Raw genomic sequence first — 25,035 nt, 5'->3', positions numbered from 1 at the left:
GAATTCACAAAATATCTCTGACCTGTATTTTAACATGGTTAAAATGGTACATTTTATGCCTTGTATATTTTACCACAATTTAAAAAGACAACTTCATAATTTGTGTGCTAATTCATGTGAGATTATACAAGTTTATCTAATATATATTTAAATAAAAAATATAAAAATAAATATATAAATAACTATCTAAAAGAAAGACTCAAAGTTTTATGTTCCATGAAGAGACTGGAGTAAGAGTTTGAAGAGATATGATTAATAAACACATCTGAGAATAGATGAGTTTCACACAAATATAAGAATTTATTGACAATATGATATTTTCTTACAGTAATAAATATTGCAATCTTCTTGAGGGTTCGTTTGGAATTGGGAAGTCAGTGTGCCCTTGGTAAAAACAATCAGATTTCTGGTACCACCTGCATCAGAAGGCACCTGTGTGTGGGTGGAGAATCACACAGATATGTGCAACATCTGCATCTGTTTCTCTCTACACCACAAAAGTGATGCATGGGCCCCTGATCCACATCACCCTAGGTCCCCCCCACCTCAGTGTTAACATATCATAAAAAGAGCTGGTGCCATAAAAAGTTAACATTTCAAATATAAAAAAAATTCTTTTATACAAATATAATTCATAATATAATCATTCTTAAAATACAGCATTGTTATATATGAGTTTGAAACATTATTAAAATAAATATTTCCTAGAGAAAATTTCATTTGCATCACAAAATTATAAAATATAAGCATATAAAACTATTTCATGATTTAATCTTCTTCGGGGTGTCTCCTATTTTCTCTCCCACTCAGTGTAGACAGTATGAAGCACGCAAAGCTGGCCTTGAAACACACTATATCTATAGGCTGGGATTTCATGTGCACCTATCTATAGTGCCCATGGATTATGTACCAATGGGCTCTGTATCTGGAGCATCTGTGGTAAGCAGGGTGTTTCTGTACCAATTTGCACTCACAAGCTTTTCTAGCCATCTTCCAGGTCAGAGGTCTTAAGACCTCAGTATTCTCAGGTGTAGGAGAGGCATGTCAATTTCCACATCAAGGGATCCATCTCATCCCTGACATGGGACTACAACTGTCTTATCTAGGTAAAGATTGTAATCTGATACTCTGAAATATTTAAGTGTTTGGTAGATATAGATGGTAGTAACCCTGATTCCCAGGATCTGGAAGTTTCTTTCTTGACCAATCATTGGATATTGAATGGAACATAACTTAATGAGCTCTCTTGTGACTCCTGCTGCAGTATTCTAAAACTTGTTTGGAAATGAGACAGCTAGAATGCTTAGCAGACAATATATTTGTTTGTCTAAATATCTTAGAGAGGGAAGAGAAAAAGGGATATAAATTATATAATCCACTAAAATTTCCAGTTATCATTATTTAATCATATCTCTAAGAAGTATGATTTCAGTTCTTTGCTAATACAAATTAACCAGTTTCACTAAAGGTAAGGTGAACAACTAGGCTGGTTGATATTTAGCTGCCGTTCCAACAACTACCAAAAGGCAAGTGTTTTCAGGAAAACCTGTCTTGCAAAATACAAGTGGTAAAACTTCAAGAATTTGAAGTACCTTTCACACAATTTGATGACTGTAGGAAGCCATTTATCCAGACCTATATGAATGTCCTCAAGTCCTCTTAACCAAAATGTTTCATTTTTTTAAAAAGCATTCTCATCCTTGCTTTCTAAGGCCAAGGCAGCTGATTTCTGCTCCAATTCCATCAGTGGATGTCCCATGTCATCATCATTTTTAATTGCTCTCTAGAGCCTTGTTTCTTGGACCTCTTCTTCTGTCTCCTCCTTCAGAGAAGCAATTTGGGATCGTGACTTGTGCTTGCTGGAGTTGCGGTGGGGGAAGAGCTTCATCCTGTCGGAGGAGCTGATGGCCTGTCGAAAGAGGCTCTTCTCACTCAGAAGCTTCTGGATGGAATCATACTGCCGCACTTTGTTCTCTTCTATGACCTGGGGAAGTGGTCATTAGTGAGATCTCAGACAGGAGTCAGGTCACACCAGAGCTGGGACAGAAACTGGCAAAGGCTCAAAGGAAATTAAAAGCTAAAAGAAAACACAGTGTCCAGAGCCTGGCATTTTGAACAATCAGGGACATCATTTAATTATTACATTTTCTTGCTTTAAGGAGCTCCTACCATCTGTGAAATTAACTGTAATTTTCTATGTAGCAGCTGGAATTTTTTTAAAAATTAATATAGTACTGAGCAATGCACTTCTTAAAAGAACTTTAGATGAATTGAGGGTGCTTTGAAAACAAGAAAGATTTATCAGAGATTCTTTACATACTTTGTGAGTTAAATGCACAGCACCATAAAATACCGAACTTCTTCAACAGTGGACCTGAAGATTAACAATTCCAAATTGGTCAGGATTTGCCTGAGTTTAATATGCTGCTATTGCATGTTAAAGTAAACTCAAGGCCAGAGAATAGAGGGCCTAACCCAACCTGAACTTGTCTATGACAGACAGAGGTTGTCTGCTCCCTAAATTGTCATTTTCAAGCTTTTTAATAATAATGATAATAAAAACTCACCAGTAAAGAGAGCTTTTACCTCCTGAGGGCTCAAAAGCCTTAACAGAAATGATATGATATATTATCCTCAGAACTTCCTTGTGACTAAACCCAAGAGAATTTGTAAACAACACTTGACGGGCATCTGTGACAGTTTTGGAAGCACATTAAGAAGGGGATTGAGAAAGGCACCCTGAGCCCTAAATATAATCAGAGAAATAAGTCTCTCAACTACCACACTAAAACCATAAATCAGATTATAAGACAAATAGGCCTATCCCCATCCTATCCAAGGGAGATTGTTATTGAAAGAGTCAGAAAGACTTTTTATTTTTTAATGGTAGAGTACTTTTCATGAGTTGGTCTCTAGTTAATGGCCTCAAAAAGCATAGGTATCAGATTTATTAATTAATGTAACTTGGTCACATGCCATTGTTTTAGGAGTACTGAATTTCAACCTCAACTCATAGCTCAACTCAAAGTGAAAAACTTGTGCAGCTATTTTGAGTGAAGTCTGAGGGATTTTTTGACACATGTTTTAAGTAAGAACTTGTACACTGTTGCAATTTGCAGTATCACATGCAAGATTGTTATCAAGAATTACAAGAGAAATGAGATCTTAAGTAAATGTATAAAGACTCACCAAAAATCGTTGACATTCCAACATTGCTTCTATTCTGTGTTCACAGAGGATTACTGTGCAATCAGCGAATGCTTGTTTCAGAGTTCTTCGAATTATTTGGTATGTTCTAGAAAAGAAAGAAAATACCACATAGAGAATGTTTGTATACCACTTCACAGAATATGGAAAATGTGTCTTTATGTTTGATAACATGCCTATTATTCAATCAATGTAGTTCTTTAAATCAGTTTTTTTTTTTTTTTTTTTTTTTCTGATACCACGGATTGAGCTCAGGGGTGTTTAACTACTGGGCTGTATCCCTACCTTTTTTTTTTTTTTTTTTTTGAGACAGGGTCTTATTAAGTTGCTTAGGGTCTCATTAAGTTACTGGGGGTGGCTTTGAACTTGTGATCCTCCTGCCTCAGCCTCTTAAGCCACTGGGATTACAGGCAAGCACCACCAAGCCTGACTAAATCACTTCTTTCTTTCAATACTTTTAATATAGCACTGGTCTAGAGTTAACTACAATCAGCTTTCCAACTATAGGGTAGATGTTAAAGTACCCATAAGTAAATAGGACAAATATTTTGAAGAAAATTTCATAAATAAGTAATTTTTCTTTTTTTTTTTTGAGAGAAAGACAGAGAGAGAGAATTTTTTAATATTTATTTTTTAGTTTTCAGCGGACACAACATCTTTGTTTGTATGTGGTGCTGAGGATCGAACCTGGGCCGCATGCATGCCAGGCAAGTGCGCTACCACTTGAGCCACATCCCCAGCCCAAATAAGTGATTTTTCATTGTTAGAAAATCAACAGCAGTTCTTCATTTTTTTGCGTTAAAATATTTATTGTATAAATGGAATAAAGGAAAAAAATCATAAGGATCAGAGTAGGACCATGTCTCTAATAATTCATCTTGTGTTGACAAGATGGAAGTGTTTGTATGAAATTCCAAATCACATTTATAAGAGAACCCAGAGTTCTTATCAAGGAAATAAGCATTTGTGCTCACACCAAATAGTGACTTTTCCATTGGGCAATTATTTAATATTGGGGGAAGGGGGGTTCCCCACTTGCAGACATGGCAACATTATGGGAATTTGTATCCATCTGAAGTAGTTCTCAATGATTCTATTCCCACAGTGTAATTAAGGATCAGGGTTTCTGAAACTTACATGGGATCCAAGTGAGCGCTGGGTTCATCAAGCAGTAGGATCTTTGCCTTACTGAGAACAGATCTGGCCAAGCACATCAACTGCTTGTGGCCATGACTTAGCACATAACCCCCATCCAGAAGGACAAAGTCGAGCTTCCCAGGAAACTGCTCTATCACAGACTTGAGTCCAACCTGCAGGAAAGAGCGAAAACACTGTTTTGAGAGGGTACTTGAGACAATACAGGGCTAAAATCTCCCAAGAGTTTGAAAATCTAAAAATACACATGAGAGCTCTGAAAACTTCAATTTCATATCAACTCCACCCGAACTCACACTATTTGGGTCTGATTGACCAAAAGTCTATTTATAATCTTGGCAGCAATAAAGGATCACTTGAACACTTGTTTGAGTCTGGTACCACCTTAATTCAAGAACATTTCAGTGAATACCTACTTAAGGTCCAGGTACTCTCCCAAGCACTGAGGAAATAATAAATGGCAGATGGCTCCTTCAGGGCTCAGGATTTATTAAGTTGTATATTCTAATTACAACACAATTGAATACATGCTGGGAAAGATGATATGTACAGAAAGCAGTTATTCACTCTATCATGGCATCCCTGTGTAGCTAGTCCTATAGAGGATAAAAGACCGCATAAAGGGTTAGAAGGTATGACATGACATGGATGCCACCTTGCATTTCCACTCTATCATAAAAGGGAATAAAATATATCATTAAAGAATCAACTGGGGAGATTTTTAGAATTACATGTGGCAATTTACTACTCATCTCTTTAATTCATAAAAACTGCAAGAAAAAAAAACCCCGCCCACTTGGAAAAACAAATGACGTATAGGAACCCATCCTATCAAAATAAGACAAAAATTATTGAAGTCTTGGCTCATATCACTTTTTTGAATAAATGTACATTAAATGTTTTTTCACAGCCAAGTATTGCTGAGAATAAAGGACCTAAGATAAAGAGATGATTGTCTCCTACCCTTGAGGAATCTGGAATTTGGTATGAGGAGCAAGATATGTAATACCTAACTATAATACAGGCAAAATCATATAATGGTCTTAAGAAAAAATTTCATGTTTTCAGAAATGAAACCAGAAATGCCCCACATTGCTATTTATTCAGCAAAATCTGTGTGCTCATGATGTGTATTGCTGGTGATACTGCTTTCCCTGAGTAATTTCTCATTAAGACAATCTTAAATTGTGAGAGTTCATTAAAGGTTGAAAACAGGTTTCTGAGATTGTAGGCAATGTAAACATGTGAATTAGACAAAGATGATTACTCTGATGTATTTCTGCAGGCTCCAACATAAAACTACTTTGGGGTGCAAGTATCTAAGAACATGAATAAAGTATATTAGGCAGTTACAGGACCTGTATTCTTTCTGTCTGCCACATCTTGCTTTTTATTGCTTCTGCCTGTGAATCTGCTATGGTCTTTCCCTCTTAAAATAAAAGCAAAATCCTCATTTGCCACCAGGGTCTCCTTTGGCAATCATTCAATATTTACCCACTTTGTCATCCAGATATTTTAAAAATTTAGTATGTATATGTTGTCTTATACCACAGAAGATTTTCCTTTCTGAAACATTTTGCCTTGGCATCTGAGAAATTACACCATGGTCACTTCTTCTTATTATTATGTGTGGACAACTTTCTCTTTTTCTGTCCCCTGAATATTAATTTCCATCCCAAATTGCAAGATTCTCCTCTAAAATTTCAGTCATTTTCAGGGTATCGATAAGCTAACAATATTCACATATTTATCTGCAGTCTTGGACTTTATCCAAATACTTCTAAAATCCTTCTCTTCCTTGGCACCTCTGTTACAGTGACCTAGTCTGGACCATCATCATTTCTTCAGCATCGCACCACAAATATCAATTGATTGAATTATCACTCCATCATGTGAACACTCCAGAAATCTCCCTAAGCTGCAGGTTTGACCAAAATTTTCTCTGTCTTAAATCCTACAGTAGTTGTCTTCCTAGCAGAATAAAATATAAGGATCTCACATGGCATGCAAGGCATCCAGAATTAAGCCTTCTCTACACTTGTTCCAGCAGAACCAGTTTTTAGTTTCCCATAACCTTGATATTCTCAGGTTTGTGCTATTGCTTAATCTAAAGTAATACCCCTTATCATCCCTTAGGGCACCCAGGCATCTACTTATGATAGTATTTGTGCAACTTTTCTTGTAAGACAGTAAGCTTCTTGAAGGTAAAAAAAACGAGCTCTTCAGCTCAGCTCACTGTCAGCCTCAACACATTTACTCATTCATTCAACAAATATGTACTGAGCTCCTAGAATTCCTCATCCAAACCAAACAGAGATTTGATGAAACAAAACTTAAGGGTGAATGGATGAGTGCTGGTTTCAGCTCTGCTATACGTAGTGTGATCTAAAGCTTATCACTTTGCTTGTAAGTCTTGTAAGACTTGATAAAACCCCCCAAAACAAATTATAAAAATAGAAGTTACCTAAAACTGATAGAGAAGTTGTTACTTTATTTCAGATCAGTAAATAGGTGTTTAGTCAGTAGGATTTGAAGCTTTATTTGTATATTTATGTATTTATAGATGAATGGATATTTTTTGTAGACAAATAACAAGGAAACTAATGGTTAAAGACTGAAGCAGAGAAGTCAAACAGAATTGACTTTGAACTTCCACTTATTTGCTCACAATGTAAGGCATGTTATTTTGTTATTTACCTTGCATGTAAAAAGGTGTAAATAATAGTATTGATCATGAAGTGTTATTATGAAGATTAACTGGGCTTATTGGTGGAAAGAGGCTTCTACAGAGTATAGTGCACATGAGCTATGGTTACCTAACTCATAGCAACTACTAGCAAAGCCTGGAAAATCCCAAGAATGCAGGCTCTGGAGAAGAAACACTACATTAGTGTGACAATGAGGTTCCAAGGTTTTCTCTTCACAAGTGGCCTCAGAAAGTAAGTTAGCAGAAAGTACTACAACAATATTCAGTTAAATCATGCCTATAGTAAGAGAGCTGGAATTTGGGTAAATGTGGAGTTGTCTCTCTCTAGATTCACATAGATCATATACTAATGTCCTAAAGCCACACTAGAAAAGCTATGTTACTATGCTATACTTTGTACTTTCCTCTGGTAAAAGCTGATCAAAGTATGTTCTCTACTACAAATAAATAATACTTAAACATATATCACTGTCAATATTTAGAGAACAGAATTTTAAAAATGAATGTTAGGGAAGACTGCCCAATCTAGGTATTGTGCAACAATACTGTCTCACTGTTTTGTTCACTGTGAAGGACAGGAAAAATCTTTTAGAATCATTGTTAGAGAAAAGTCAACATAATTTAGTGACAACTTTTTGCAGTTAATGAACATTGAGATTCTATTTTCTGCCAAATATCGTGATAGACTTTGGAGAGAAAATAAGAAACAAGATAGATTGGCAATTGGTTTGAAAAGATACAAAGATAGTGCTGATAAGAATGGTTTGGATGTGCTTACTGGTCATCTGGATTTAAATGACTGCTTAATCTTGTATTCCTTCAACAGAATCTTAATAAGAGTTTATTAAATTTGAGGTACTATGAAAGACCTGGGAATTCAAAGATCAATAACACTAGGACCTACTTTGAAGAAACACATAGTCTGGATGAGGAGAAAAATAATTAGTGTGAAATTACTGTTCAAGAATTATGGGCAAAGAACAATATGGGCAAAACAAGACTGAAATGGAAATTATTATACAGGTTATTAATTTAGTGATATTTAACAGCAGAATCACCCTCTCTCACACACACACATGCACACACATTTATGCATGTATAATGCATGCATAAACAAACCTCTATTCCAATGTCATCTTTTTAATACTATCATTACGAATGATTTTACAAATGGTTAAAAATAAATATAAACTTTAGCTTAATTCTTCCCAAGCCAAGATGAATTCAAAACAATTAGAATCTAGAAGTTTTTAATTATTTTCATTCTACCCAACACAGCTTTAAAATAAATACATACATACACACATCAATAAGGAGACATACATCAAAAGAAATTTCTAAGTTATAGTTACAACTAAGTATATGTGCTGATAAATTAGCAAAAAGTACTACAATAGTATTCAGTTAAACCATGCCAATAGTAACAGGGTTACTACTGAACTAAACTACTAAATTACATGTACTTCCCAAACTCCTATTAATTAAGCAGTATTTTTTGAAATATCAAAAAAAAAATGTTTAACAGTCGGTAAAGGACCAAGTATTTTATTCAAAATGTTTGCTTTTATTATTGGTGCACACTGGAATGTTATTATGGATCAAGAGGTTGGTCTTGTGTCAGGAACATTAAAAAAAATCAGAAACATGAACTGAAATTTAACTTAAGGGTCCATTAGTGTTTATAAAAATAAACACTTTTAACTCCTTTTGATACTCCTTTTGTTCCTACTCTGCAGGCCTCCGTGGACAAATTTTTCACTGAAAAGGCCACTATTTTTGCTATTTAGCTTTCTTCTAAAATGGCTTACCAGACTATCAATGTGTAAAGATGAAAACTTCTATAAAGTAAGCTAAAAAGCAAATGATTACCACATACATACATACATACATACATAAATAAATAAAAACTAACAGCCATAGTACTTAGATTATGAATAATGCTAACATGAAAAACAGCCTGGGACCCAGAAGTCAAGGCTGTGGCTCTATTCCTGCATCTGCCAGCAATCCCAGCAAGACCCTTGAATTTCTCAAGGCTCAGGATACTCATCACTAAAGTAGGGATGATCATACTTGTTGCATATCAATCACAAAGCTATTTCCATGTGAAATGGAAGAATTCTTTATACATTCATTCATTCATTCATTCAATTAATATTCATTGAACACTATCTATTTGTCCAACACTCCTTTTGATACTGGAAATACCACACTGAATAGGATACAACATCTGACTCCGAGGAACTTTTGGTACCATGTAGGATAGGGGGCCTGGACAAGATGAGAGGTAAATCTCTATCTGCTATGAGGAGTGCTATGAGATAGGTGGAGGTATAGAATATGCTTAGGAAAGGCTTCTCTCTTGGACCTGAAGCATTAAGGCAAATTCCTAGAAGAGATGTGTAAGGAGAGTCCTGAAATTAGGAGTAGAAAGAGGCCACAAAGGGCTGGGTGGGTTTCCTAGGTACACAAAACAGCACGTGAAAAAGTCCCTGGAGATCAGAGTGTACTCAGTGCTTTAAAGAATCCAGAGAAATTCAGAATAGCTGAATCATGGAAAGCAGGCCTCATCGGAAAGCAAAATTAGAGAGGCAAAGAGCATATCATAGAGATCCCTATAAGCCACTTTAAACAGTATAGACTTGGTCTTGCAGGCAATAAGGATCCATATATAGGAAGGAAAGAGACAAGTAATCAGAAGTAGGGTTTAGAAAGTTCACCAGGGCTGCAAAGTGGATCGAGCTGCAGTCTAATGAATAAACCAGGTTCCAGGGTCTTGTCCAGTTTCTGGTCTGACACATCCAAAAATGTTCCTGTTTGCATATGATAATATGATCAACCATATAGGACTAAAACTTGGGCCTTATAATCTTTAAACTTCAATCCTTTTTCTGCTTCTCTGGGCTACTGTTTATTTGCTGCCTTTGGGCTTCTTGGACAAAAATGTGTCACTAATACTCAAAACATATCACATTAAGATTAGGATAGCATCATCGTCTTTGCTTATGAACAGTAAATTATTTAATAAAAGAATATCAGCAAAAAGATAAACCTAAATATGAACAAATCAAATAAAAATGTGAACATGTAAATATCTATATTGTAGGAGTACTTAAAGTTTTAACCACGTCTTCTAAAATTTTAGATTAGTTTATGATCCTGCTTCCCTATAAACTTTATTGTTACTTGGCATTACTAGCAGATTTTATAAAGTCTAATGTCTTACTTCCTAAGTTCTCTCCCACCACACTGTGTTCCTATAGTTAAATCTCTGAAGTCACATCAAAGGTCTTAAAATGTGTCACTTGCAATTTAGTTAATGTTTTCTTTAAAATCCCTGCATTTGTTGGGTAATAAGGAAACTTTGATAATGAAAATGGTTAATCTAAGTACATTTTATTAGGGGCATGTTAAGGTTGGGCACTCAACGGGTAAGTGTTTAGCACTCAGAGACATTACAAAGCTCCTGGCAAGGTCTACTTAGAAGGGAGGCAGAAAAGGGAAGAGCATTTAGGATAAACAGAAATCAGGTGAGAAGGACCAAAGTACAGGAAATAGTACAATGAAATTGTTCTCTAAGAAGACCTTTGAGTCTCCACAATCTTGGATCTCATGATTCTATTCTGTCACCATTTAGTTCTATGGAATCAAACTTCAAGTTTAACAAAAGAGAGCAATTTATGGTCTATTTCTGTTTAACATAATAGTTACGTTAAACAGAAATAGAAATATTAAAAAGGAATCAAAATTTCTAAATAGCATTCTGTGCTTCTTCAACAGATGACTGATTAAAATTGAAAGCATTATACAGATGAATTGGTGAGTGGGGAGAACTAGTTATATTCCTGATTCCTTTATCAGAACACCCTCTCATTGAATCAATTTTGATTACTTTTTAATTGATACATTTCCTATATGGCAGCCTCATGACTTAAAGAGATGGCATAAGCCTCATCTAAGTCAAGTGGCATTTTGCATAGAAGTGCTCATTACCACATCTTCTGAAAGCAGATGATTCCTGCTAACTTTCAGAGAAGATTCTAGTCATTCTCAAGAGCTCTAGAATGAGCATCAACTCTGTAAACCTATCTTCTCAGGGAAGTACATTGTGTCAAATTATAGCCTTCTCTTTATGCTGTGAGGGATTCAGAACTTACGGGGTACATGGGAAATATGGAGAGGTGATCAAGGGTAATCCCAGGGCACATTAGGTGCTTGAGTGTTTCCTAGATCATGTCTCTGAAGCAAATTACTTCCAAGTAATGTTATCTATGGGTTCTGCTATAGATTGAATGTTTGTGTGCCCTTGAAATATTTATGTTGAAATTCTAACCCCCAAAGTGATGGTGTTAGGGGATGAGGCCTTTTGGAGGTGACTAGGTCATAAGGACACTAGCCTCAATACATGATTTGGATTTGTGCTCTTATAAAAGAGGCTCTGGAGACCTAGCTTTACCCCTTCTTTCCTATAAGGACACAGCGAAAACACAGCCATCTATGAGAGAGCAGGCCCTAACCAGATATTGAATCTGCCTGGGCCTTAATTTGGGACTTTTCAGACTTTAAAACTATGAAAAATAAATATCTCTTGTTTTTGTGTTATCTAGGCTATAGTATTTTGTTTAGCAGCTCCAACAGACTAAGACAGAAAATTGGTCCTAGAGAGGAATGCTGCTTCCAGAAATATTAAAAATGTGGAGGCAGCTTTGGAACTAGGTAATGAGTAGAGGCTGGAAGAGGTTTGAGGTGCATGTGAGAGAAAGTTCACATGGTTGCCAAGGGCCCATTGGAGGTTATACTGCTGAGGGAGAAGGGGGAATTGCAAAGAAAACTATAATTATCTCAAAGATAATTATATGTCTGTCCCATCAATTTATTCTGGAAGCACACAAAAGGTCAGATTTTACATGAATGAAATGTGAGTAGAAATATGGATGGTAAAGCATACATCAATTGGAGAATGAACAATAGGTTACTGAATGATCAATGGGTTATAGAAGACATCAAGGAGGAAATTAAAAAATTCTTAGAGATAAATGAAAACACAGACACAACATATCGGAATCTATGGGACACATTGAAAGCAGTTCTAAGAGGAAAATTCATTGCTTGGAGTTCATTCCTTAAAAAAAGAAAAAACCAACAAATAAATGATCTCATACTTCATCTCAAAATCCTTGAAAAAGAAGAGCAAAACATCAGCAAAAGAAGTAGAAGGCAAGAAATAATTAAAATCAGAGCTGAAATTAATGAAATCGAAACAAAAGAAACAATTGAAAAAATTGACAAAACTAAAAGTTGGTTCTTTGAAAAAATAAACAAAATCGACAGACCCTTAGCGATGCTAGCGAAGAGAAAAAGAGAGAGAACTCAAATTACTAGCATACGGGATGAAAAAGGCAATATCACAACAGACACTTCAGAAATACAGAAGATAATCAAAAACTATTTTGAATCCTTATACTCCAATAAATTAGAAGATAGTGAAGGCATAGATAAATTTCTTAAGTCATATGATCTGCCCAGATTGAGTCAGGAGGATATAGAAAACCTAAACAGACCAATATCAATTGAGGAAATAGAAGAAACCATAAAAAGACTACCAACTAAGAAAAGCCCAGGTCCGGATGGGTATACAGCAGAATTTTACAAAACCTTTAAAGAAGAACTAATACCAATACTTTTCAAGCTACTTCAGGAAATAGAAAAGGAGGGAGAACTTCCAAATTCATTCTATGAGGCCAACATCACCCTGATACCTAAACCAGACAAAGACACTTCAAAGAAAGAAAACTACAGACCAATATCTCTAATGAACCTAGATGCAAAAATCCTCAATAAAATTCTGGCAAATCGGATACAAAAACATATCAAAAAAATTGTACACCATGATCAAGTAGGATTCATCCCTGGGATGCAAGGCTGGTTCAATATACGGAAATCAATAAATGTTATTCACCACATCAATAGACTTAAAAATAAGAACCATATGATCATCTCGATAGATGCAGAAAAAGCATTCGACAAAGTACAGCATCCCTTTATGTTCAGAACTCTAGAAAAACTAGGGATAACAGGAACATACCTCAATATTGTAAAAGCAATCTATGCTAAGCCTCAGGCTAGCATCATTCTGAATGGAGAAAAACTGAAGGCATTCCCTCTAAAATCTGGAACAAGACAGGGATGCCCTCTTTCACCACTTCTGTTCAACATAGTTCTCGAAACACTGGCCAGAGCAATTAGACGAAAGAAATTAAAGGCATAAAAATAGGAAAAGAAGAAATTAAATTATCACTATTTGCAGATGATATGATTCTATATCTAGCAGACCCAAAAGGCTCTACAAAGAAACTATTAGAGCTAATAAGTGAATTCAGCAAAGTGGCAGGATTTAAAATCAACACGCATAAATCAAAGGCATTCCTGTATATCAGCGACAAATCCTCTGAAATGGAAATGAGGACAACCACTCCATTCAAAATATCTTCAAAAAAAAATAAAATACTTGGGAATCAACCTAACAAAAGAGGTGAAAGACTTATACAATGAAAACTACAGAACACTAAAGAGAGAAATAGAATAAGATCTTAGAAGATGGAAAAATATACCCTGTTCATGGATAGGCAGAACTAACATCATCAAAATGGCAATATTACCAAAAGTTCTCTATAGGTTTAATGCAATGCCAATCAAAATCCCAACGGCATTTCTTGTAGAAATAGAGAAAGCAATCATGAAATTCATATGGAAAAATAAAAGACCCAGAATAGCAAAAACAATGCTAAGCAAGAAGTGTGAATCAGGCGGTATAGTGATACCAGACTTCAAACTATACTACAGAGCAGTAGTAACAAAAACAGCATGGTACTGGTACCAAAACAGGCGGGTGGACCAATGGTACAGAATAGAGGACACAGAAACCAATCCACAAAACTACAACTATCTTATATTTGATAAAGGGGCTAAAAGCATGCAATGGAGGAAGGATAGCATCTTCAACAAATGGTGCTGGGAAAACTGGAAATCCATATGCAACAAAATGAAACTGAATCCCTTTCTCTCGCCATGCACAAAAGTGAATTAAAAATGGATCAAGGAGCTTGATATCAAATCAGAGACGCGCCGTCTGATAGAAGAAAAAGTTGGCTACAATCTACAGTCGGTGGGGTCGGGCTCCAAATTCCTCAATAGGACACCCATAGCACAAAAGTTAATAACTAGAATCAACAAATGGGACTTACTCAAACTAAAAAGTTTTTTCTCAGCAAAAGAAACAATAAGAGAGGTAAATAGGGAGCCTACACCCTGGGAACAAATCTTTACTCCTCACACTTCAGATAGAGCCCTAATATCCAGAGTATACAAAGAACTCAAAAAATTAGACAATAAGAGAACAAACAACCCAATCAACAAATGGGCCAAGGACCTGAACACACACTTCTCAGAGGAGGACATACAGTCAATCAACAAGTACATGAAAAAATGCTCAACATCTCTAGCTGTCAGAGAAATGCAAATCAAAACCACCCTAAGATACCATCTCACTCCAGTAAGATTGGCAGCCATTAGGAAGTCAAACAACAACAAGTGCTGGCGAGGATGTGGGGAAAAGGGTACACTTGTACATTGCTGGTGGGACTGCAGATTGGTGCAGCCAATTTGGAAAGCAGTATGGAGATTTCTTGGAAAGCTGGGAATGGAGCCACCATTTGACCCAGCTATTCCCCTTCTTGGTCTATTCCCTAAAGACCTAAAAAGAGCATGCTACAGGGACACTGCTACATCGATGTTCATAGCAGCACAGTTCACAATAGCAAGACTGTGGAACCAACCTAGATGCCCTTCAATAGATGAATGGATAAAAAAAATGTGGCATTTATACACAATGGAGTATTACTCTGCATTAAAAAATGACAAAATCATAGAATTTACAGGGAAATGGATGGCATTAGAGCAGATTATGCTAAGTGAAGCTAGCCAATCCCTAAAAAACAAATGCCAAATGTCTTCTTTGATATAAGGAAAGTAACTAAGAACAGAGTAGGGACGAAGAGCAGGAGAAGAAGATTAACATTTAACAGGGATGAGAGGTGGGAGGGAAAGGGAGAGAGAAGGGAAATTGCACGGTAATGGAAGGAGACCCTCAGGGTTATACAGTGGAGGGGGTAGAGAGAGAGGAGGGGAGGGGAGAGGTGGGGAGGGGGGAGGGGGGAGGATGGGAAAGGCAGCGGAGCACAACAGACACTAGTATGGCAATTTGTAAATCAATGGATGTGTAACTGATGTGAATCTGCAATCTGTGTATGGGGTGAAGGTGGGAGTTCATAACCCACTTGAATCAAAGTGTGGAATATGATATGTCAAGAAATTTGTAATGTTTTGAACAACCCACAATAAAAAATTAAAAAAAAAAAAGAAATATGGATGGTGGTGGAATATGATGATCATTATTATCCAAAGTACATGTATGAAGACTCGAATTGGTGTGAATATATTTTGTATACAATCAGAGATATGAAAAATTGTACTCTGTACATATAATAGGAATTGTAATGCATTCTGCTGTCATATATAAATTTATAAAAGTAAAAAAAGAAATATGGATGGTAGAGGCCATTTGGATAATTTCTCAGTCAGAAATGAGGAATACAGTATTAGATAATGGAGGAAAGGCCATCCTTCCTATAAAGTGGCACCTGTAACTTCCTCAGGCTAGAATCATCTATCATCTACCAGCTAGATTCTAGCCTGAGGGAGTCTCAGGCACAGAATTCAGGCACAAAGCCACCACAGGATTGAGCTGTCAATGCCATGGGGGTAGGGTCTCCACACTAGTGTGTCTGAAAGGTGGGACACCTACCCAGTGAGCCTGCAGGGCACAGCATTGAACCAAAGAATATTATTTTACTTGGCACTCCTTTTTTTTTCTACTTCTCCCTTTTGGAATGGGAATGTCTATCATATTCCTGTCCCATCAATTTATTCTGGAGGCATACACAAATTTGGATTTTATAGGTTTATATTCAGAAAACAATTTACTTAAGGTCAGATCATATCTTAAGTCTCACCATATATCTTTTAGATGACTACCAGCTTTAGATTTTTAAGTTGATGCTAGAATGATTAAGGCATTTGGGGTTATTGAGATAAGTGCATTTTGTATATGAGAGTAACATGTATTTGGGGGGAACAAGGGGAATTCTAGGTCTAAGTGTTTTGGTCCTTTAAAAATATTATATGTCAAAATCCTAACCTCAAACATCAAGGCAGTAGGAGGTGAGACCTTTGGAAGATGCTTAAGTCATTAGGACAGTGCCCTTGTGAATGGGATTAGAGCTACTGTAAAGAGTTCCCAGAAAGATCATTCACCTGTTCTACTACACAGAAAGAAGCCACCATCTATGAATCAGGAAGCACTTCCTTACTAGCACCAAAACTGCTGATACCTTGATCTTGGATTTTCTGGCCTCCAGAACTGTGAGAAATAAATTTATGATGAATATATGCCATACAGTCTATGGCATTTTATTAGCCTAAATGTACTGAGACAGGACCTGAGTCCCCGGTAGAGAGAAATGGGTTAAATCCAAAATATAGGGTGCTCCAGGAATATTAGGATACTCCTGTTAAAATTGTGTAAACTCACGTGTGCATTCACACACACACACAGACACACACGGCTGATTGTGTAAAATTATCTCAGTTATGACAACCATTCTTTTACATGTATGAGCTACCACTTTCAAAAATTTTTGAGTTAGCATCCTTACCTCATCTGCAACTTTCCATATTTCTTCATCACTCCACAGTTCATAGGGATCCAAGTTTTTTCTAAATGTTCCAGAAAAGATAAATACTTTCTATAACAATAAAGAAGAAAACATGAATGAACTAAATATCTTTTTACTTTTTCTTTATTTTAATGTGAAATGCATCACAGAAAAAAAATATATCTTAAAGCAATGTACCAAACATCCATGTACTTACCATCTGGTTTCTTAAATTTTAACATTTTATTATGCCTGCTGTGTACCATTTGTTAAGAAAAAATATATCAATATTTGAAGCCTCTTGTGAACATTTCTCTAATGTCCCAAAGTTCTTATAATAAAGAAGTTGAGATCATTACAAGTTGTGGAAAATTAAAATTTTTTATTCCTAGAAATATTCCTTATTATAAGCAAAAATAATACAAAATTTTAAAGTTTAAAAACATTAAATTTATGAGTTATAATTAACTTGTCAGAGCACATTCCTATATTGTTAATGTATTTTCCTTGGATTTCTTTGATAAATCTAGCTTCCTTAGGGATTCTGAAAATGCTCGAATTTACAGGCATTTATTCAAACCCACATGTATGTCTGGTCTACACATCAAGGCACATCTCTATTTTCTCCACCAAACAGGAGAAGGCCATAGTTAGGAATTGATGATGAAACAGTGGAACTCAAATATTTGATAAACTTCATGTGTGTTACAGAAGGAAGACAAATGAGACTGATCTAGGTGAGGTGAGAAATGAGTCTAATTCCCTGCAAGAAGCAATGCACAGCTTTCTCCTTGTGACACTTTACTTGCCATATCACTGTCTATTTGGGTTTGCTTATGTCATAAAAGAAAATCACTGCTTCGCTAGGAAATGCTCATGTAATAAATAATAACAACAATATAAATAATAATAATTAGCCCTTTGAACATATAGTTCAGCTGAGAAAATAATTTTGTTAACGTCTAGAATAATTTTTTCCTTTTGCCTTTGATTGATGACACTCACTAAGGTGAATTTAGAACTAAATTTCTCAGAGTCTCAATTTTCACAAATTGTTTTAGACTAAGACAGACTGCTCAGTGCCTATGTAATCCGTAAGGAACCACACAAGACAAGCTGGCTCCAGATTATGGTGGCTGTACCTCTCAGGCAGAAAGAATGCATTCTCCCAACTTAACCAATTTCAAGGAGAATCATATTAGAGGCTAATCTTTGGGGGCATAATTTATGGCCTAAAGAACAATGGTATTGCTAAATATCTCAGGAACTTTCTAGAGAGGGCAACCAGAAGTCTTACTGTGGACGTTTCCTGACCTATATTAAAATCACCTTTCTGAGGGATACTGACATTTCTCTGCAGAGGTGGATATGAGATGAATGTATGACCCATAAGATCATAAGATATGCGATGGATATAACTGTGCATCCACCTCCATGCTTCTAAGTGCAAGAAACTAATGTACAAATAAGCTAAAGAGAGTAGACAAAGACATTTTTGGAGAATTCTGACAAACTAATGAGAATTAAACATGAAACGGTCCTGAGAATTTGAATCAATTCATTATTTAAGCAATTGGGTCTATTTAGTAACTAGAATTCAAAAGCTTGCCAACAGAATTTAAGATTTTTAATCTATTTCTTTTTATATTGCAGTTCTTGATTTAGAACATTTCTAGGCTTACTGAGAAGGAAGGAACTAAGAACTGTGTTGGCCAACCAAATATCAGACAACATATCAAATGCTGCAGAAAAGTTATCTCGACCAAGTGGCAGGACACAGAGCTCCCATTTGTAGCAGGCTTACCATGTGCCACACCTTGGGCAGATTCATTACATTTTTTCTCATTCTGTCTTCATATCAACCTAATGAGATAAAGCCCATTACTGCATATAAAGAAACAGCAGCTTGGAAAATAAGTTGAGTGACTTGATCAAGGCCAATGAGCAAGTAGGTAATAGAAACTGGAATTCAAACACAGGCAGGTGTGTTTGTCTCCAAATCTGTGCTCCTCACCATCAGAACAACATGCCTCAAGTCCTTTTGGAGCTAGGCTAGTCCTCCATCCCCAACTCGATTTGGAGCCAGCAAAGATTAAAGGTTGGATAGGGGTGCATGAAAAGCTCATCAGGGCTTAGGAGCATACTTTTATCTAAACACAGTAATCATCCCTCTAGCCAGAGGCTCAGTTCCTCTGGGGTTATTAGCTTCCTCTTCCTGTGAGGGCCTGAGTTGAAGAGCTTCAAATGTGCTATAGCCTTTTTCATAACTTTGAAGGAGGCTTATACATTCAAAGGAAGCCACAACAGAAATATTTACTTTGGCCAGATAGAATAACACCATTATTTTGGAAGACTGTGGATAGAGGCCAAAGGAGTTATAGCTTCAAAGCAGACAGTTATTAAAAGCATTGTGGCTTGCAAAAGTGCCATAGCAATGCAAGGTTTGATTACAAACAGGGATCCTGCCTCTTTCATTTCCATGTTTCCTGAAATGGGAAGTATCACCTTTCTTCTGAATTTTGCTTCATCTCTGTGCTTCTCATCTCATTTCCTCAGTCCAGGAACTTGAGACTCATCCATGAGTTATCTTTCCCCCTGATCTTCCCAAATGAAATTAATCATCAGTACTATGATTTTTTCCCAAAATTTTATGTTAAATCCATTTATTTCTCAACTTGCACTGCTATTGAATAGTTCAAGCCATCAGTATCTCTCTCTGGACCACTGTAAGAGCATCCTAACTGATTTATGCCACTATGTTCCTACTTCCCATCCAGTCTCTCTTAGCAACTAAAGCAAGACATTAAAACTATAAGATGGATCATTTCATTAACCCTTTAAAAATGACTTTCCATTGCACTCAGGGCAAAATATACCATCCTAAATATGGCCTACGAGATGGTATGTGACTTAGCCTCTTCGACTTCCTTCATCTAGTGCTCTTCTCTACTCCCTTTCCTTTTTTCACTCCAGCCACTCTGGCATTCTTTCAATTCCTCAGCTTCTTCATTTATTTCATTTTCCCTGCTTAGGAATCTCATCCTCTATATTCAACTCAGGCACAACTATATCCTTTAGATTTAAAATTAAATTTCTTTTCCTTAGGATGTCTTTCTTACTTCAAAACAAAATAAACCTTCTCAAAATACTAAGATTAAATGTACATCTGTGAGCATTTTTTAACCATATGATTTATTTTTATTTTTTTTAGTCATACATGACAGCAGAATGTATTTTGCCGTATAATACATACATGGAATGTACATACATCAATCATAATGTCTATTCTATTTGCTGCCCTTCCTATCCCCCCTACTCCTCCCCTCCTCTCCCATCCTTTCTTTAGCCAATCTAATGTGACACACTTTTTTTTTCTTTTTCTCATCACAACATCATATATGTATTCTGTATAACAATGAGGTTTTCCTTCCATCTTCCGTGCAACTCCCCTTCTCCCTCTTTTTCCCTCCCACCTCTCTTCCCTATTTAGTGGTAGTCTTCTTCTCATGCTCTTCCTCCCTATCCCATTTTGAGTCACTCCCCTTATATCAGAGAAGACATTCGGCATTTGTTTTTTAGGGATTGGCTAACTTCACTTAGCACAATCTGCTCTAATGCCATCCATTTGCCTGCAAATGCCATGATTTGTTATTTTTTAGTGCTGAGTAATATTCCATTGTGTATAAATGCCACATTTTTTAATCCATTCATCTATTGAAGGGCATCTAGGTTGGTTCCACATTGTAGCTATTGTGAATTGTGCTGCTATAAACATTGATGTGGCTGTGGCTCTTTTTAGGTCTTTTGGGTATAGTCCGAGAAGGGGAATAGCTGGGTCAAATGGTGGTTCCATTCCCAGCTTTCTAAGGAAGGCATTTTGTTTTTAACATCCATCTCTCCTGTTTGATTATAACTTTGTTGGATAGCCTGTACACCCTGTATTAATTCCCAAGACTCAAGAAAGAATAAAGAGATCACTATTGTTCACCACGTGGCTAATCTCTTTCCTGTCATAAGATTTGGACATAATATATAATGTCATAAATGTTGCTCAAATGAATGAGTGGGCAAAGGTAAAAATAAGAAGTAAAAATATAAAAAAATCAAAGTCAGATTTGGACTTCAACATAAATGTTATTTTCTTCCATTTTGAAAAACCGCTTCTACCAGCTGTTTTGTTTTGCCTAAAAGGGTGTGGGGAGGTTCTATTAATATGTGACCTAACTGCTTACAAGTATCATAGTCTTTTGAAGAATAACACTGACAACCTAGTAAAACTTTGCTGGTTCTTTACAATAATTTAATAAATGGTTTATTTAACTTTTATTCATAACAGTCTAATAATTTATATAAACTATTTAGCAAATATTATTTATAACATATATTATATATATATAAATTTATAGTATATATGAATTAATTTTATTTAAAATAGATACATATTCACGATTATGAAGGAAGAAAGCTGTTTGTTGGAATTAGGCATCCAAAAGTTTTAAGTGTGGTGGATTTGTTACCATTCAGAAATTCTATAGGTCTTTTGTTTACAGTTTATTGTCTAGCATAAGGCAATGAGCTGAGTATTACTTTAATTTTAAAGAAAATCTAACTGAACAAACTGGTTCAGTTAGAATTCAATTTCATACGATCAATCAGACATTCCATTCCTGTATTACAAATAGGATCTGGCACTCTCAAGCTTCCAGGGGTGCCAGTGGGGTGTCTTACTTCTGTTTTCTAAATGCTGTGAACTTTCCACAAATTCTTCTCTGCAGCTGAAAGGTCCTTGGAGGTCACCTAAAGCCTTTTCCTCTGGTTTATAAATGAAACAGCCAGGGCCTGAGAAGTTACATGGTTTGGCCAACCTGGCACAGTCAAACCCATTGTGCACTCAAAAAAAAAAAATGCACCTGAAACTATCAATCACAATGAACCTGTATCTCTCTTTTAGGAAACTATTCACTAATAAGAAAGTTAGGGTGTGCAAATATTTGATATTTATTTAATGTCATGTATGGTATAAAGAGCAATTCTTGAGAATAAGGGAAGAATAAGAGATCACCATTGTTCACCACATGACTAATCTTTTACCTGGAACTTACTCCTCAACCCCTCTACTCTGGGGAAACAGCTGAGCCTACATGGAGTTCTCAGAACTCGTCACGTATCACTGAAACTGGCATTGTGCTCTATCACTGGATGTCAAATGAAAACAAAAAAGCAATTTGACTTCTGTGGTGACTGAACATAATATAAATTAAATAAGTAGGAGGAATGTCTCTCTATCCTTAAACACATAATGCTATTAATTTTTGTTATATATATATTTCCCTTTTGAACCAGAATTCATATATTATTATAAATTAATATAAATTTATATATATATATATATATACACACACACACACACACACACAGAGAGAGAGAGAGAGAGAGAGAGAGAGAGAGAGAGAGAGAGGAAGAGAGAGGCAGACATATCATGTAAAGTTCTGTTAAGGTGTGGCCCAAATGCTTGCAAGTATCATAGTGATCATTAACTTCTTTGACAATGTCTGCAACATTTTCTGATAATTTGAATCAGTACCATTAAAAAAAATCTATCCAATGTAATCAATCAAAAGCCACAGATTGCATTAGAGAATGTTTAAAAATAGGCAAAAACTAAATACCACTTTGCTTTTAAAAGCATCTATTACATAGAATAAGATGAATAATATATTTCCGAGTCAGAACTATTAAAGGTTTATAAAAAATATAGACTAACTTTATAATATTAAAGTGCATGTCATATATTTACATGTAAATGCTTACAGGTAAGATGATCAAATTATTATTTCTTGTAAATAACTTGTCACATATCACTGTAATAGGCATTATGCTCTATCTCTTTACAACAAATACAGACTAATTTTATAATATTAAAATGCATGTCATATATTTACATGTAAATGCTTACAGGTAAGATGGTCAAATTATTATTTCTTATAAAGTTATTCAGTGTTTCAGAACTTTTTTATCCTACCAAATAATAAATTTTGCTTGCTATTATATACTTTTTCAGAGATAGTATTCAAAATGTTTACCTTATTGAAACATAGTATCAGAAATTTCAACTTTTGAGGCTCGGAAATAGTGAGGTTGTGTTACACTTTTACCTTCAACAGTTATTTTTCTCTTCTCCCTTGAATTTGACACCTCATTGCCACTGTCCTCATGTGTAGTCCAGATGCTCATCACAACACAGCTGGAGAGTTTTGGAGTCTCATTACTGCTTCTTATTACTTCCCCCAAAGTCTGTCCGACATCCATTAATGCTCTATTGCCCTTTCACTCCAGAAGAGTGAGCCCAGACCTTGCCTGGACCATGTCAATAATTGTCAAGTCTTTCTTCTTTCTTATAATACCCCTACATGTGGCCTCTGATCTTTCTCCCACCTCTGAATTTTTCTAATTCTCATCTTTGTGGTTGTTCATAATTTCCCTGCCTGGAAGCCCAAGCACCCATTTTTTATAAAACCTACATATTTTTGACACTAAAGGGCTCATTTTCATTTATCACTTTCTTTGTGAAACTATCCACACTTCATTCATCCCTACAGAATATACTATACCTTTAATCCAATACAAAGATAAAGGAGACATGATCCCTTATCTCAAGGAACTATAAATAATAATCACATCAACAACTACCAGAACATGGTGTATTATATATACTCAGTATGTGCCAGGAAGGAGGCAAAAACACTTGACATGTATTGATTCATTCAACACCCATAAAACCTCAGGTTTTGTGGTGACTAGCATGATACCTATTTTATAGAAATGAAACTAAGGCACAGAGAAATTAAATAACTTACCTAAGTTACATGGATTAAAACCCAATACTGAGTGAACCACAACCCCTTGTAAAAGAGATCAAGAATTTAGTGACAAAACAATATTGAATTCCTATTGGGCAAGCTATTTTATTATGTGCCTTGTAAAAAGCAAAAGTAGTAAGAAAAAAATGTCGTATTTAGAATTTCTATTGTATTTTTTGTTAGCCTGCTTCCTTTTTTGATGATTTTGTGTAAATTTTGCCTCTTTAGCTAGAAGGTCTACAAAGTATTTATAATACTAAGTAGAAATTAAACAAATACACAGATGATTGTAGCATATGACACTTAAGTAGTGCCAGGAGAGATATATAAACAAGGTCCTATATCCCATCTGGGACTGGAATGTGAGTGGAGTATTTTGAGTTGGAATAAAAAATTCCAAATTTACAGAATCTGAATGGTAGTTTAAAAAGTTTGGTTTATGGGCCACATAGAATGGAGAGATACAAGGAACAAGATGAGGAGGAAAGCCTAATACAGTGGGGGTAGAGAAAGGAAAGATACACTGATGTGGTGCAAGTGTGACAGATGGCACGGGGACTGGGCTTTCTGTCAAGAATTATCCATAGCACCCCTGATTGGCCCATGCCTTGACCAATACTGTATCTAATTATCTGTATTTTATTTATCATTTGGTCAAAATATTTCTTCTTTGATCTGAAATATGACAATGAGGGTTACTTTGCACTATTCATTAAAACTTGTAGATCAGATTGGGAACTTACTGTGACAGATCAATGACAAACATTACCTATACATTTCATACAGCTATAGAATCTATAATATATTTAATTTTATATAAAATGGGCTTCACAATTAATTGCTCAATTGTTAATTATTATTAAATGGTGACCATATCCCCAATTTCATCCATCATATCCATAGACACATATTTTAGCCCTCCTGACATCCTACAGAACAAAAGACATCCCAACTTTGTGGTAGGAGTCTTTAGTAGGCATGGATTATTTTTGGATCATAAAGTCTATGGCAAGAATAGGTCTAGTTATTCTCTCAGAATACCTTGCAGTCTTTCAAACTTATACCTGAAGCTTTAATTATAAATTTGAAAATTATTGTCTTTTTTCCATGAATTAAGTATTAATAAGGTCCAGGGCTAATGAGCAATTTTAATCCTTGGTGTTTTGAACTGCCTAAGCCATGAGGATGTTGACTGTAAACCTCACTGCCTCGTCTTCATGACCTCAGGGCTCCACCTTGAAATCTATACAATAGCATTTCCTCTGGGCTGGCGTGTTCTCCAAGATTTCTTTTTGTTGTAGGATAGAAAATTTTAAAAAAATTAAAAAACAAA

General features: G+C 35.7%; 1 protein-coding gene across 2 annotated transcripts in view; it reads right to left on the bottom strand.

Annotated features, from left to right (window-relative positions):
* Positions 1-276: 276 nt before the first annotated feature.
* The window catches only part of Cftr (CF transmembrane conductance regulator), a 174,083-nt gene continuing 149,324 nt past the window's right edge, over positions 277-25,035 (bottom strand). For both annotated transcript variants that reach the window (XM_046422533.2, XM_046422531.2), the window contains exons 24-27: positions 16,843-16,932; positions 4,345-4,517; positions 3,190-3,295; positions 277-1,984 (exon numbers count right to left, since the gene is read on the bottom strand). In XM_046422533.2, coding sequence (XP_046278489.1) covers positions 1,784-1,984; positions 3,190-3,295; positions 4,345-4,517; positions 16,843-16,932 — 570 coding nt within the window. In that variant the 3' untranslated portion in view covers positions 277-1,783. The remainder of the gene's footprint in view (positions 1,985-3,189; positions 3,296-4,344; positions 4,518-16,842; positions 16,933-25,035) is intronic.

Source organism: Marmota monax, unplaced genomic scaffold, assembly GCF_021218885.2.
Source record: "Marmota monax isolate L192 unplaced genomic scaffold, Marmota_monax_Labrador192_F-V1.1 WCK01_AAM20220418_F8-fsc00027, whole genome shotgun sequence".
In the NCBI taxonomy this organism is placed as follows: Eukaryota; Metazoa; Chordata; class Mammalia; order Rodentia; family Sciuridae; genus Marmota; species Marmota monax.
The sequence above is the reverse complement of the archived record's forward strand: the minus strand, read 5'-3'. Positions and strand labels throughout refer to the sequence as shown.